Below are 16,918 nucleotides of genomic sequence, written 5' to 3'. Positions count from 1 at the left end.
GCATCATCTTTATAAACAGTAACTAACAAATCATTCTATGTTTGTCACCTTTCATGACACTAGATTCTTCTGAACATAGATTCCAACCATCTCAACAAAACTATGTGAAATACCGTCAAGGAATACTTTGTATCTAAAACTTCCCCCCTGGGACCCCCAAATCAGCTTTCTCTCTCTCTCTCAAAAAAAGTTTTTATTAGGTTATTTTTCAGAAGAACTTACTTGGTGAGATATAAATGAAAAGCCTGGCAACCATACAGCCCCACAAATTAAGACAGCTGAGCACAGGGCAAATGACAGAAAAATAACAACAGCAAATAATTTTTGGACAGCACTGTATATAGAGAAGTAGATGGGAGAACAAAAATGGAAGATTCTTTCCTACACTTAATCAGGAACCAAAATAAGAAAAACAAAGTTTGTTAGTCTCTACCTTCATTTTTAAAGTTCTCTTTAACAAAGTCCTTTTTAAAAAAATAAAACAAACTTACTGTTTTCCTCTCTTTATGTTATCATCAGAATCTGAATCTTCGGCTTCTTTTACCTGTGTTTCACTTTTTTCTTCTTCCAAATCTTCTTGGTTAAAACCCTAAAGGCAGGGTAAGTTAGCCGGAGTTACCACAACCTCATTACAGACTCTCTTCTATGTAACTGCTCTTAATATTTTGCATTTTTAAAGTAATACATTCATAAAGGATAAAAATTAAGTAGATATCAAAAGGCAGATAGCAAAAAAGCTCCCTCCCACCCTAGCCCTTAGTGTTACTAGTTTTCTTGTCTCCTTCTTCATTTTTAAGGCTTTAGATGATTTCCCCAAATAACTGCAACCATAATTTAAACATTTCCCTAATGACATTTAGGTATGTGTATTTGAAATTTTGAGAAACATCTGCAAACTGTCTTCTACAGAGGTTACACCAAATTAACTCTCCTTCCAGGAAAGCACAAATTCACCTGTTTCCTCACCTTCCCACTACTACAGGAGGTTATCAAGCACTGATATTTGCAACCTTTGGACTGAAAAAAACAAAAGGCATCTCTGTAGCTTTCTTTGCATCCTCTTATTATGAGTAAAGCTGGGCATTTCTCATGTTTCAAAGCCATCTGTTGCTATTTCTCTGTGAACTCTCATTATCCTATGGCCAGTTTTCCGTTGGATCTTTGTCTTACTGGTATGGAAAATCTCTTTAAAAATTAGGGAAATTAGCCCTTGCTACATGACGGGAACTGCATGACATCTGTACAGTTTGATTTTGTTTATGGTAATGTTTTCTGGGTATAATTTTTAATTTTTTATGTAATTTAAATGGTCAGTCTTTTCTTTATAGCTTCCAACTTTCATGTTATACTTAGAAAGGCCTCCCCAATGGTTCCCCTAGTATGCTGTTTTCTACACTGAACAGAACCCATAATCAAGTTGATGTCCACTCTCCACACTAGAGAAACATAACTTATGCTTGTAAAATGTTGCTTAACTGAGTATAAGCCCCATGAGGGCAATGTCCAAACAATCTCTGGCATACAGGCTCTCGAATATTTGTTGAATGAATTCTTTTCTATTTTCTTTAGGCTTATTTACTATTTTTCTACTATCTTGAATTAGACTCTAAATTCATCTACTTTCATCCTCTCTTGCTTTAGTAATGAAAGTACTGACTTCTTTTTTAACCCAAGAACTATTTAACAAGTAAGTTTTAAATTTGGGGGTGGCAAGGGTGCTTTTATGTGCTAATTTTATTACTAATTTTTTGTGTGTGTGTGTGGTACGTGGGCCTCTCACCGTTGTGGCCTCTCCCGCTGTGGAGCACAGGCTCCGGACGCACAGGCTCAGTGGCCAAGGCTCACGGGCCCAGCCGCTCCGCGGCATGTGGGATCTTCCCGGACCGGGGCACGAACCCGTGTCCCCTGCATCGGCAGGCGGACTCTCAACCACTGCGCCACCAGGGAAGCTCACTGATTTTTAATTTCATTGCATTCAGAAAATGTTGTCTATAGTTTGTACATTTTGCGAAAGCTTGATTTAAATTTTATATGGAAATGCAAAGAACCAAGAAAAGCCAAGACAATCTTAGAGAATAACAACCTTAAAGGACATAAATAACCAAATATCAAGGGTTATGCATTAATGGTGCAAGGATAGACCAATGGAACAGAAAAGATACTTCAGAAACAGATTAGAAAATATATACATACTCGATTTATGACAAAGATGGCAGAATAGTGGAAAAGGGTAGTCTGGTTCAACTAGATACTACAAATGGGAGGCGGAAATCTTGACTATCTCATATATACTGCACACAAAAACCCATTCCAGGTGGACAATATAACTAAACGAAAAAGATAAAATAATCAAGCTTCGAAAGAATAACTCAGACGAATATTTTTATAACCTTGGGGATAGGCAAAAATTTCTTACAACTCAGAAAACTTTCAACATAAACGAAAAGACTGGTAAAGTTGATTTACACTAAAATTAAGAACTTTTGCTCATCAAAGACTCCATTTAAAAAGTGAAAAGGCAAGCCACTGAACAGAAGATATTTTTATCTTTTATAATCTCCAAAGGGCTTCTATCTGGATTATATAAAAAGAGACACTTCTCTTTTCTATCTTTCCTGGTTTTTTGGTCTTGATTATTCCATTGTTTACATTCCACTTAGATTACAGATCTGTTCATTCTCTTCACAGTTCTGTCAATTTTTGTTTTGCTTATACATATTTAAAGCCATATTACTAGGTACATGGCTAGGTACAATTTTAAACCCTTTTTTCAATATAAAGCGACCCTCTTTATCTCGAACAATGGTTTTTGCCTTAAAGTCTACCTCACTGATATTCATATAAGCTACACCAGTTTTCTTTTGGTTAGTGTTCGGAGAGAGTACCTTTTTCCATCCTTTTATTTTCAACTCTATCTTCTGTTTCAGATGAATTTCGAAATTAATATATAGCTGTTTTTAACATCCAGTCTTTAATTTGTCCTTTAATTGGAGCACTTAATATATTTCAGTGTGATGTCTGATATTCTCAAAGTTTATCTCTGCTATCTTACTATGTGCTACGTTCTCATTGTCCCCGTTCTATATTTCTTTTTCTCTTTTCTTGTTTTCTTTTGGATTGACTCGCTTCTATTATTCCATTTTCCCCTCCCTATTAGGTTGGCAGTGACACAGTCCATTAGTCTTTTTAGAGATGACAATGCACATCCTAACTTACCAAAGACTACTAATGGACTTTCACATACATTTGCAGAGACCTGTGAACGTTTCAATTCCACGTAAATACCCAATGTTACTGCTGTCATGTTTTCATTTTATGTGCATTTTAAACCACACCAGACGTGACTTCGTTTTGCATGGTCATTACACATTTAGACCTAGCCACATGCTTTTGTTGCTCTTTTTCCCTTCCTGCATCCTTGACCTTCCACCTGAGATTTTCTTTCTGCCTTTAGTATTTCCTTCAGTTGGCATTTTGGTAAGATGAAATAAGCAGGGAACCTTCATTCCTGAAAAGAATTTTTACTGAATGTAAAAGAACTTTAAGTTTGCAGTTATTGGATTCTATTACGTCTGTTGAGAAATTAGCTGTTAAAATAACAGTTGCCTCTCTGAATGCAGTATCTTTTTCCCTTTGGCTGCTTTAAAGACTTTCCTGTTTTCTTTGGTTTCTTGCAATTTTCCTGTGGTGTATTGGGTTGGCCAAAAAGTTCATTCAGGTTTTTCCATAAGATGTTACAGAAAGGGACTTCCCTGGTGGTCCAGTGGTTAAGACTCCACGCTCCCAATGCAGGGGGCCCGGGTTCGATCCCTGGTCAGACAACTAGATCCCACATGCATGTCGCAACTGAGAGTCCGCGTGCCGCAACTAAATATCCTGCATACCACAACTAAAGATCCCGTGTGCCGCCACTAAGACCCAGCGCGGCCAAATAAATTAATTAATTAAAAAAAAAGTTACGGGCTTCTCTGGTGGCGCAGTGGCTGGGAGCCCGCCTGCCGGTGTGGGGGACACGGGTACGGGCCCTGGTCCAGGAAGATCCCATGTGCCGCGGGGCACCTGGGCCTGGGCACCACAGCTATTGAGTCTGCGCTCTGGAGCCCGCGGACCACAACTGCTGGGCCTGTGTGCTGCAGCTGCTGGGGCCCGCGCGCCTGGAGCCTGTGCTCCACGGCAGGAGAGGCCACCGCAGTGAGAGGCCTCATGCCTCAGTGAAGAGTGGTCCCTGCTTGCTGCAACGGGGAGAGGGCCTGTGTGCAGCAGCAGGGACCCAGTGCAACCAGAAGTAAATAATGATTAATTAAAAAAAAAAAAAAAGTTACAGAAAAACCCGAACGAACTTTTTGGCCAATCCAATATTTAAGTGTAGATTGCTTTGTTTTTATCTTGCTTGCAATTTGTAGAACTTCTAGACTCTATGGCTTTATGAATCATTTCTTTAAATACTGTTTCTGATATATATACATATACATTTTCCCCCTCTCCTTCTGGGATTCCAAGTCACTCTGTTAAACCTTCTCATGCATAATTTATGTTTTACTTTTTACATTTTCCACACTAATATCAATGCTTCATTCTACATAGTTCCTTCTATTTATTTATTTAGTTAGTTAGTTGTGACAGGTCTTAGTTGCGGCAGGCGGGCTCCTTAGTTCCTTCTATTTATTTATTTAGTTGCAGCAGGCGGGCTCCTTAGTTGTGGCATGCAGGTGGGATCTAGTTCCCTGACCAGGGATTGAAACTGGGCCCCATACATTGGGAGCGCAGAGTCTTAACCACGGTGCCACCAGGGAAGTCCCTCTACACAGTTCCTTCTAACTCACCTTCCAGTTCACTCATTTTCTTTTCAAATACGTCTAATCTGTTGTTAAACTCATCCACCAAGGTTTTAATTTCAGTTACCGTATTTTCACAGTTCCAGAATTTCTACTTGGTTCTTTTTCAGGTATTTTAAAAAAACTGTTGGCTCTAAGAAACTTTTCAGTCCTTTACCTTGCTAATAAACATATATATATTTTAAAGGCAGTATCTAAAATTCCTATATCTAGAGCCCCTAGGTCTATTTCTGTTATCTGCTGTTACTATTGTTTCTTTTTAAATGTTACAGATAAGTGTGTACTGTGTGTTTGAAAAACTAAAGAAATAATTTGAGGTCTGTGATGATGTTACTTTTGTCCTGAAAGGATTTCTGTTTGCATACGTCAGGTGCCTGAGAGCCAGCCAATGGTTTAAGAATCACTACAATCAAACTTCTGAGACTTAGGGAGGGTGAGGGAAGAGATATGGGAACATATGTATATGTATAACTGATTCACTTTGTTATAAAGCAGAAACTAACACACCATTGTAAAGCAATTATACTCCAATAAAGATGTTAAAAAAAAAAGAACAAAAAAACTTCTGAGACTGAGGTTCTCTATGTTGCTAGATGACTCAAAGATGGCCTAAAATCTGAGCAAAGGCTATTCTAACTTCCAGTTCACCCTTAATCCTAGCAATCTCAATCCAGAGCATGGGGTTTTAAGGGTCCCCTAACCTCAGCAGGCCCCGACCTCCCAGTTTTCTCTCTTAAGCCTTGAGGCAATCAAAAATAAATTTAGCCTCTCAGCTTGAGTAGATGAACATCCCAGAAAAAGCAGTTCTGAATGCTGAGCTTACCTCTTTAGGTTTCTATCTTTTGCTCGTTTTTGGCTTAGTAATTCTTTGTTATCTAGTTCTTATGATGATGAGCAGACTTTTTAAACATTTTGTCTAGCTTCTGTAGTTGTCCTTAGCAGAAGGGCTGGTCCAAATTACCTCAGGTGCCATTGCTATAATCAGAAGCTCCGTAACTGCTGTGATTCTTTCTCTTTAGCATTATAAAGCGCGTTTTCATTGTCTCTTCATGTGTTCCTTCCTCCCTTTAATTCAATTTTGTCCATTATTTTCCTTTTATGTCTTTGTAGACCCCTTTATTTCACTTTCTGAATACCTTTGTTCTAGATTTTTCTACTGGATACATCATAGCTATTTATTTCTACTTATTGAAATCTCCTACTAGACAACCACTGCCATAAAAACAAAAAAAGCATAATCAAAGAGGAAATCTTTCCATCTTATACTTACTGTAAATTCTTCCTCCTCCTCATCACCAGATTCTCCAAATATGTCTGCAATAAGATTTCTAGAAAATATAAAAAACTTTCATTTGCTTTCTTCTCATTTGTATAGGAATCATAAAATATTTTTCTAATAGGGTATAATTTAATAACAGTAAAACATGCAGATCTCAAGTGTCCATTTCAATGGGTTTTGACCAAAGCACACATTCACGTAACCATTACCCTAACAGAACAATTCCATCTCCCCAGAAAGTTCCCTTATGGCCCTTTCTAGTCAGTCCCCCCATCAACATCCCAGAGGCAACCACCACTCTGATTTCCACCACCACAGATTAGTTCTGCCTGTTCTTGAGCCTCACGTAAGTGGAATCAGATAACATGTCCTCTTCACTTCTTTCACTAAAGATAATATTTTTGAGGTTCATCCATGTTGTAGCATGCAGCAATAGTTCAGGACCTAAAATCCTGAGTCCCCCAAGGTCATGAAATTAGGCAGGGTATATTGTATTACACCTCAACACGGAATTTTAATACAAGTTTAAAAACCCTGAAAGACAAACCCCTCTCTCTACAGCCTTGTATGAACCCTGGGAAGTTCAGGTTACACTGTCACTTACTCTTCTTCATTCCCTGACTCACTATCACTCCCAAACAGGTCCTTCTCTTCATTTTTCTTATCAGACAATTCTTTCCCTGCTTCTTCTTCACTGTCAGATGCTATCATCTTGTCTCTTTTGCCTGATTTGTCTGATATAACATCACTGTCAGAGTCATCTGCATCAGAGACAACACGACTCTTCTTTGCTGCTGTTGAAAAAAAAAAATCATCATTAATCTTACTCCATCACAGTCACTGTATTACTAAGTACAACAGGTGCTCTAAAATGTCAGTACGTGGCAAAAACCAAAGGCCTCATGATACACAGTTTAGAATAAAAAATAAATAGCTAAAAGATTCAGAGTCATCTTACAATTATTTGCTATATAGGAAAAAGTGGCCAAAAGATGAAGATTTTCATCAACATAAAAGTGGGCATCAATAGCTACCTTTCCTTTTGGGGAACAGAGAAAATAAGAGTAGAATCTCTTCTATGCTGCCTAATAGTAGCAGAACTCTAAAGGCTTGGATATTCTTTTGTGGAATCCCTATGTTCCTCAGTCATCCATCACTGCTCAATCTGGAATTTCTCATCGACCTTAGAAAACTGCCCATGTGGTGCTCTTTTCCCTTCTCCTTTAACAACTGTCGGGTTATAAAGAAATGCCTTTTCCCAAAAAGATGTTTCATAAAAAAGTAATCAAGGGCTTCCCTGGTGGCACAGTGGTTGAGAGTCCACCTGCCGATGCAGGGGACACGGGTTCATGCCCTGGTCCGGGAAGATCCCACATGCCGTGGAGCGACTGGGCCCGTGAGCCATGGCCGCTGAGCCTGCGCGTCTGGAGCCTGTGCTCCGCAACGGGAGAGGCCACAACAGTGAGAGGCCCGCGTACCCCCAAGAAAAAAAAAAAAAGTAATCAAGTAGTAAAGATTGGAATACTTTGTGGAGACATGGAATCTCTAAACAGAGTCCCTCACAAACTTCCTTGAATTTGGGCATTCAACAATGTTTAACAACTGAAGACAGGTACCCATGGGAGCTCAGTTACTGTCTAGAAGGGATGTAGTGACAGCACAGCAGCTGTCAAAGAGACCACAGTTAACTCTGGATAAGGCTGGGTTTTCATGTAAAAGTATTCTTTTGAAACATTACCCTTTCCAGTAAAAAAAAAAAAAAAGGACTTCCCTGGTGGTCCAGTGGTAAAGAATCTGCCTTACAATGCAAGGGAAGTGGATTTGATCCCTAGTCAGGAAACTAAGATCCCACATGCTGTGGGACGACTAAGCCCTCATGCCGCAACTACTGAGCTCGCAAACCTCAACTAGAGCCCGCATGCTGCAAACTACAGAGCTCATGCACTCTGGAGCCCGCACGCCACAACTACAGAGCCCACACACCCTGGAGTCTGTGCGTCACAACTAGAGAGAGAAAATCTGCAAGCCACAACTAGAGAGAAGCCCGCGGACAACGAAGAGCCTGCGAGCTGCAACGAAAGATCCTGCGTGCCGCAACTAAGACCTGACGCAGCCAAAAATAAACTGATAAATAAAAAATCTTTTAAAAAATTTATATTTTCATATAAATCTTTCATATTGCCATTGCAATGCAGTCTAGTTTATCATATTTTTTCCCGTTTTTTTTTTTTTTTGCGGTACGCGGGCCTCTCACTGTTGTGGCCTCTCCCGTTGCGGAGCACAGGATCTGGACGCGCAGGCTCAGCGGCCATGGCTCATGGGCCCAGCTGCTCCGTGGCATGTGGGATCTTCCCGGACCGGGGCACGAACCCGTGTCCCCTGCATCGGCTGGCGGACTCTCAACCACCGCGCCACCAGGGAAGCCCCCTAGTTTATCATTCTGAGGCAGTCAGAACTTAACAAATGCTGCTAGAACAACTCAAAGGAAATTTAAGACTTGCCAATGAGGGAAATCCCTGGCGGTCCAGTGGTTAGAACTCCGGGCTTTCACTGCCAAGCTCATGAGTTCAGTCCCTGGTGGGGGAACTAAGATTCCACAAGCCACATGGTGCAGCCAAAACAAAAAACAAAACAAAAAACCGAAACACTTGCCAATGAAAACCAGTGTCCTAGTGATATTTTAGAACATCAAGTTGAATGAGAGAATACAGACCTAACATTCCAGGAAAAGAAACAATGCTTCATAGTTATAAGCTTAGACAACAAGTAAAGCTATGGAGGGACTTTCCTGGTGGTCCAGTGGTGGAGAATCTGCCTTCCAATGCCGGGGACACAGGGTCGGTCCCTGATTAGGGAACTAAGATCCCACATGCCATGGGGAAACCAAGCCCGCGTGCCACAACTACTGAGCCTGTGTGCTCTGGAGCCCGCGTTCCACAACTACAGAGCCCGTGTGCCTCAGCTAAGACCCGACGCAGCCAAATAAATAAATAAATAAAAGTAAAGCTAAGGATAAACAGCCCCAAATCATCCCTTACATGCTTTCTCTTCATCGTCACTCTCAGAAAGCACAGCAGCTTTCCGCTTTGCTACTTTCTCCTCCGCCCCCTCCTTTTCTTCATCCTCATCACTGTCAATCTGGGGCCTTTTGGGTTCTTCCTCCTCGCTGTCGGAACTGTTGAAGCGCTTCCTGTCTACATGGGCGTCTGAATGAAAGGGGTCTGCCTGCATTTCTGGGTCCTCTCTCTTATTCTCCCCGTCGCTGTCCTCCTCAGACTCCGGCTGCTGTCTGTGTCTGGGGGCAGCCTCAGCTTCCGAGTCGCTGGCAGGCCCCTTCTGAGGCTCCTCGCTCTCAGAGTCACTGGCTCGGGGCTTGGGAGGCTCCTCGTTTTCAGAGTCACTGGCTTGGTGCCTTGGCGGGTCCTCGCTTTCCGAATCGCTAATTCGGGGTTTGGGAAGCTCTTCATTTTCCGAGTCACTGGCTTGGTGCCTTGGGGGGTCCTCGCTTTCCGAATCGCTAATTCGGGGTTTGGGAAGCTCTTCAGTTTCCGAGTCGCTGGCTTGCTGCCTTGGCGGGTCCTCACTTTCAGAGTCACTAACTTGAGGCTTGGGAAGCTCCTCATTTTCCGAGTCGCTGGCTGGGTGTCTTGGGGGCCCCTCACTCTCAGAGTCACTGACTTGGGGCTTTAGAGCATCCTCTGTTTCCGAGTAACTGGCAGGACTTTTGGGGAGCTCTTCGACCTCTGAATCGCTGGCGGGGGGCTTCCTAACATCTTCGTTCTCGGAGTCGCTTGCGTGCCCGTTAAGCAGCTCCTCGTTTTCAGAGTCGCTCCCAGGTAACTTCCTGGGCTCCTCACTCTCAGAGCCGCTCCCATGGCGATTGGCGTCCTCGTTTTCAGAATCGCTCGCAGGAGGCTCTGCATGCCCTTCAAATTCAGAGTCGCTGTCCTTTTGCTTTTGAAGCTCCTCACTTTCAGAGTCACTGGCATTAAGATTTGAGGGGTCATCGTTCTCAGAGTCTGTCACATGATGTCTTTTGTTGAGGCCATCTTCTCGATCACTAGGTTCATTCTGGAAAATCAAGGGAGAAAAAATTAGGAAAGTGCAAAAAAAGCTTTGGTAGTAAAAATGTTAAAATTTTTCAACTTAAAAAAAAAAAAGCAGGACTATGCATGCTTAAATGTAGAATTCTCATCCTATACGTATATAGAAACATCCCACTTTTAAAAAGGCCATTCATCTGTGAAATGGTAGCATGGTTTAGATCCCAAAATGAGGAACGATAACCTGCCTTCATGAATCTGTAAAGCATAGACCCCCAGATTACTCTCCGGTGCCTTATACTTTGAAAAGCTAGACTAAACAACAACAAAAAATAAACCTTAACTTTCTCATGTAATTCTAGCTCCTAAATATATTCCTTAAGTACATACAAGCAAACATGTACCCAAGTTCTCTCAAAAAAGGAACATTCTTGGGTTTTATAACGTTAAAGTTATTTTGAGGAAGAGAACTATAAAACTTTACTTTACTTAAAGGGCCAAATTATACTTAGGGCACATTCTCCCAGGTGACTCTGAACAAATAAGGAGACAGCAGAGGAGGAATAGAGCCAAGTACCACGTTAGGGTCTCTCCTGCTAGCGTACTCCTCACGAGAGTATTTTTCATGGTAAGAAAGCTGAGGCTTAGAGCAGTCTTGGACATATATGTAGTAACCCTGGCACAAAAGTTTAAGCTTTAGGGAAAACACTGACTAATCTAGCTATACTAACAAATAATGTTACATGAAGTAATCTGAAAACTCTAGGGTACAAATTTGATATTATAGCTATGTTTTTTAAATGCAGAGAAAAATATATAAAACTAAACACACCAAAATACTGATAACTAGAATGTGGGGAATTTTTTCCCTTCTAGAATAGTATCTGAACTTTCAGTAACATGGTTATTAATATTCTGGCTTAAAAAGTAAAGTACTTCTGTGTTTGAGTTTTCCCCCTTAAAGTTTACTGAGCCAAATATTTTTCTTTAGAATAGATGACGGACATTTCCTGAACTTACCACAGATCAATTTTCAAGGAACAAAGAGCCTTTAATAAAGTATATGCCCACCATATCAGGCAATGAAATAATTAAGCAGTAAGAGAATATACAGTGACAAGATAAAAGGCATTAAAATATTTTCACAAAACCCACACTTTAACTTGCTTCGGGCTCATTTAAAGAAGATTAAGTATGTTGTGTCTACAACTTCAGAAAGAGTACAAAAAATTATAAAATAAGCTTATAAAATATGTTTGAGGGTTTTTCCCCTCCATATTTCATTGCCATCTTGATAGCACAGAGTTCCAAAGATACAGTAACTGCTATACATATTCATTCAAGTATAACATATTCAGGATAACTTTCTAAAATAATAAGCTTTTCAAATTTCCCAAAGACATTTTTCTTTCATTATCACGGGACACTCACAGCATAGCACTGGATTTGTCAGTCATACATCCTACTACCCCAGTGAAACTGGCATTTATCTATTAAATTAGGACAGGAGAAATAACATAGAACCTTTTGATACAGTACAAGATATAGTACTCTATATATTGCTAGAAGCTTACTCTTGGCCATACTTCATAATTTAATTCTTTTATATTTTAAAAGAATATAGATGAAAAAATTAACTATCCAGAATGTAAGCCCTAAGAAGGCAGGCATTTTTTAGTCTGTTTTCTTCACTGAGAAGGCAAACTCAGTGCTTCAGAGCACAGAATGGTGTCTGGTATATACAAAATCACAGTAAATTCTTACTAAGTAAGTAATTACTTACTTACCTACTTACTTACTGTGTAAGAAAGTAATTACTTACTTAATTTTCTCATTTAATAAAAAGACTTAAATGAGAATAATTTAAAGTGAGGAATAATTAACTCAACAAGTATTTGTTTAATGTCTACTACGTGCAAGGTGCTAGGAATCAAGGCTGAACGTGTCTCAGTGCCTGACCTTAAGGAAATGTTGTCTAATGAGCCAGCCAAATATACCATAACAATACAGTATAACATGCACTGTTATGAAGGTATGTGTGACATTTTGAAAGCCTACAGGAAGGGATCTATATAAGACTAAGCTATAAAAGGTGTGTAGACAACAGGTATTCGGAATTAGTTTGTGATGACTGAATTAAGAAGTTAACTGCATTACTGAGGGCAGAAGACGAAACATACAGGTACCAGCAGAGGCAACTAAAGCAGGAGGCAAAAGGGGAAATTGTTAACTGGCTTTTGGAATGCTTTCCATGGCATACACATGACATAACTCTAACAACATGTTCATGTGTGACTCAGCTGCAAACAACAGAAATCATCTCAGGCTAGCTCCAGAAAAAAAGAACAATCTTTCCAGAATCAAAGTGGAATAAATGGCTAAAGGCTCAAGAAGGGTAGGAACCAAGGCAGCTCAGAGAGTTTAGAAAAGGAAACTCAAGGACCTTTCACTAGAGCTCTATCAATAACATGACTCAGCTCTCACCTTGCTAAATTTCAGTGTCCAGGATCTAAATTTTAAATTCCCAGGAGACATGATCTAACTGGCCACAGCAACAGAGGATGTCATTACTCTGTGACTCAATGCCAGAGCCGGGGCACAGCACTGGGAGCCACTCCCAAAGAAAGGAGAGATACCATGAACTGAGTAGTCTACCCAAAACTTATCTGTTACACTCTACCCTGGACTTCCCAACACATGGTGTATGCATTCCAAACAAGCAACCATTACAAGGACATTACATGTAATTCATGATTGTGAAACTTATGAATTCCCATCAATTTTTGAGGAGTTTCATAAAATCCTGAGTATCTATCCATTATGTGTGGCACAGTGGGGAAAACGTGGGAAATCACTGCAGTAAGAAAGTACTGGTCGACAAACTCAAGTTAAAGAAGGCAGTCAGGTGAAGACATCATAGGATTTGGGAAAAGAGTTAACCTTAAAAGTTATCAAAACACTATTCAAAAATTTTAGACTGGTTTCAGCAATTAGTCTAAATTGCAAACTTAAAAAAAAAATCCAAAATACAGTTTTTAAAAAGTCAAATATGAGTACAACAAATCAATAGTAGAAGCTACCATTTAAATGCTATTTCTTAATAATATTTTTAAAAATCCCTAATTTTAACTGTCAGAGAAATTGAGCGCTCTAAGTGTCCTCAGAGGCTTTAGAAATGTCTATAATGCCTCACACTTCCCTCTTATGATTATTTATGTTGTAGTTATAAATAACTTCTGGTTACCCATAATGAATGATCTGATGGTTTATCTCAGCAATCAAACAGTAACACACTCTTTATGACCAGTGCCATAACATACATGCACAGAGATAATTAACATTTTAAAATTACAAAATAAATAATAAAACTGCTGTAAAGCAAACATCAATTTGTAAATTACAAAGTAGTATAAGAATGTCAAATAGGAGTCCTTGTAAAGAACCAAACAACTCAGGACACCTGTTTCCAGTAAAAGAAACTCAAAACTGTTGAACTTGCACTCTAACCTTCCATCATAAATTGGTAAAACATTCAAAACCAAGTCACACAGTAAATTCCATGAAGAAATATCTATAGGAGCATTTTCAAAAACATATTTTACTGGACCTTAGTTCCAGAAGATATATTTGAAATCCTCATCTTGGAGTTTGTCAATACATATCATCTTAAAAGCATAAGGAAGAATCTGGGAAATCCAGTTTTTACTACACAATGCTGTTAATCCAGGGTAGGTCCTGGAATGCTGCAAGGCTTTGACTCTGAGAAACTCCAGCTTTACAGCAAGCACACACACACACGTAACAAAATCAAGATGTATACCAGTGTCCTTTGTCAAAAGCTGGTTGATCTTACAATCAGACAAAAACAGAAGCACTCCTGATGAGTACTAGAAAAAGAAAATGTCTACACAAAGCCTAAGAGTTTATAATGGGGACTTCCTCGGGGGTGCAGTGGTTAAGAATCCACCTGCCAATGCAGGGGCCACGCGTTCCATCCCTGGTCCGGGAAGATCCCATGTGCCACGGAGCAACTAAGCCCATGCGTCACAACTACTAAGCCTGTGCTCTAGAGCCTGCGAGCCACAACCACTGAGCCCATGTGCCATAACTACTGAAGCCCACACGCCTAGAGTCAGTGCTCCACAACGAGAAGCCCGTGCACCGCAACGAAGAGTAACCCCTGCTCGCCGCAACTAGAGAAAGCCCGTGTGCGGCAACGAAAACCCAACGCAGCCATAAGTAAGTAAGTAAATAAATAAATAAATAAATAAATAAATAAATTCCAAAAAAAAGTTTATAATGATGAAGCAAACTCCTGCCTACCTCTCCAGACTCATTTCTGCCCTCTCACCACCATCAACCCTATGTGCTGCAGCAGCAGTTCCCAAACTTTTGCATAAGAGTAACTTGGAGAGCTTTGGAGGAAAACATACAGATTTTTGTGCTTCTCACCTCCAGATATTAATACAGTAAGTTTGGGGAAGAGGTCAAAGAATCTGCATTTTGACATCTAGTCCAAGTGACTCTAACCGCACATTATAATTTCACTGCAGACACATGGAACTACTAACTTCACTGTTACCTCCATGCTTTTACCTCACCTTGTCCTTTTCATACCTCAACACTAGGCAAAAACACCCCCTTCCTGAAGCCTCTTCCATCCTCCTCTCTAGGGAGAATGGACTCTGTGCAATATAATGTGACAGTTCACAACGTGGACTTTAGTGTCAGTAAGACCTGGGGTCCAAACCCTAGCTCACAGCCACCTTCTACTGTGTAATCTAGGGAAATTTTCTTAACTTCTCAAAACCTCAATTCCTCAATATGACAGAGTCAGAAATAGTATCTATAACTTAGAGGGCTGTTCAGAGGACCAAACGCATGTAACGCAGTTAGCATGTGCCTGTGAGCATTCAATACATGTTGTTACATCATTTATAACAAAAATATCTTGTTAATTACAAAACATTCACCCTTCAAGACTCAACTCAAATACATCATCTATGAAGGCTGATCTGGTCAGTCATTCCTTCTTACATGTCCCCATAGCATCCTGTATCTCTACATCACTGAAAGGTGATTTTTTACACATTTATCTTCATAATATGACTGAGTAAATGACCTTAAGATCAAAAAACTATCTTTTACCTTCAGTATACAGAAGATACTCAAATTAAATTCACTGAAATAAAACAAATCCACAAGACAATGCTTAACAAAAAAGAACCAAAGCAAAACAATGTTCTTCTCCTCAATTTGGTAGACTCAAAGACAAAGGCTGAAACCTAACACAAAAAAAGAAGTATAGATGGAATCAAAAGAACTGGTAAGAAATAGGGTCAACAAGGACGGCAGAAGCCAACAAGAATCTTCTACGGGCTCTGATGTACTCCCCATAGGAATACTTTCCTTATACTAGCACAACGTCTCTGTGGAAAGATCCAAATGACCGCAGACTGCCATCCTTACTCAATTCAAAGGCTGGAGCTAACAGGGCTGTCACCAACTTCAATGACAGATGGATGGTTGTGCCCACTAGGCTTTGCCTACAGTCAGAAAACAAGGAGAAGCTATGCGCCATTTCCAAACAACCTCTTCCTCGATTGTCCCACATACTACTTTTTTCCTGTGAGACCCTCAGGAAGGGAACACTACTTTTCTATGCAGATGAAATCTACAGGCTGTATTTTTAAATGCTTATTACCTTCAATGTATTTCTGTGGAACAAAAACCAGCTGACCACAATCCACAACTAATTTCACACTGTTCAAACTTTTTTTTTTTTTTTTTTGGCCGCACCTTGCAGCATGTGGGATCTTAGTTCTCAGAACAGGGATCGAACCCATGCCCTCTGCCCTGGAAGTGTGGCATCTTAACCATTGGACCACCAGTGAAGTCCCCAAGAGAATATTCAAGTAAAACAACAAAAATTAGAACTGGCAACTAGTTATAATTAGGTCACATTCATGCTCAAATTGCTTTATTAAAAAATGTGTTTCCAGTGATGACTATTCAAAAACAGTTTTAAAAAATCACTCCCCCTTTCCCTATCTGCCCTACCATCAACATTGTATGAAGATTCTGAGCTCTCAAAGTGCTCCACACAGAATAAATATACTTGAAAACTCCCCTGATATTCATATCCCTTTTAGAAACCTAACCCAAAAGATGTTAATAACCTAGAAACAAATAATTTAAATATGTAATCAACTTATGACTGCAATTACTTATATATAGATTTAAGAAACCAGGCCTAAACTTAAGAATATTATTTTTAAATTTCATTTCATAAGGTAAGTCTCTTTTGCTTTAAAACAGTGGGCCTCAACCTCATAAAGATTAACTCTTGACTAGCCCCCTAAGAAATAATCTGCCTAATTACTACAGAGGTTAATTGTAAAGTAATTAAAGGAAACCAGATTATGTCCCCTCAAAATATGCCTCTGACATAAAAATTTTGATCTGAAGGCAATTAATAAGCAGTAAACACAAGAGTAGCTCTCTCTACCTTCCCCCCTTTTCCTTCAAAAGGCAGGATATTCCCATTACCGGAGACAGACTGTCATTAGCCCAAAGACACCAGCAGAGGAATCAGCAAACAAACTTTACTACATTAGTTTCTTCCCATATATTTACCTTCGCAGTCTGTCATCCTTGGAAGCCTAGAACTGCTTTCCTTTGTCCTGTCATTTCTCCACAAAATTATTACTCTTTGTTGCAGATGCTATATAAACTAGAATTCTAGGCTACTGCTTTGAGTT

At 39.9% G+C, this 16,918-nt stretch overlaps 1 protein-coding gene across 8 annotated transcripts in view; it reads right to left on the bottom strand.

Annotated features, from left to right (window-relative positions):
• Positions 1 to 16,918, bottom strand: part of IWS1 (interacts with SUPT6H, CTD assembly factor 1) — a 64,732-nt gene that overhangs the window by 34,419 nt on the left and 13,395 nt on the right. For 6 of the 8 annotated variants that reach the window (XR_014294895.1, XM_082631109.1, XM_082631106.1 and 3 more), the window contains exons 3-6: positions 9,153 to 10,185; positions 6,719 to 6,908; positions 6,106 to 6,163; positions 492 to 589 (exon numbers count right to left, since the gene is read on the bottom strand). Coding sequence is in view for 7 of the 8 variants with exons in the window: in XM_082631109.1 (XP_082487235.1) it covers positions 492 to 589; positions 6,106 to 6,163; positions 6,719 to 6,908; positions 9,153 to 10,185 (1,379 nt within the window). In the remaining variant the exon portion in view is untranslated. The remainder of the gene's footprint in view (positions 1 to 491; positions 590 to 6,105; positions 6,164 to 6,718; positions 6,909 to 9,152; positions 10,186 to 16,918) is intronic. The other 2 variants (XM_082631105.1, XM_082631107.1) reach the window with 1 other exon arrangement.

The sequence above is a fragment of the Mesoplodon mirus genome, assembly GCF_964341445.2.
Source record: "Mesoplodon mirus genome assembly, chromosome: 8".
In the NCBI taxonomy this organism is placed as follows: domain Eukaryota; kingdom Metazoa; phylum Chordata; class Mammalia; order Artiodactyla; family Ziphiidae; genus Mesoplodon; species Mesoplodon mirus.
The sequence above is the reverse complement of the archived record's forward strand: the minus strand, read 5'-3'. Positions and strand labels throughout refer to the sequence as shown.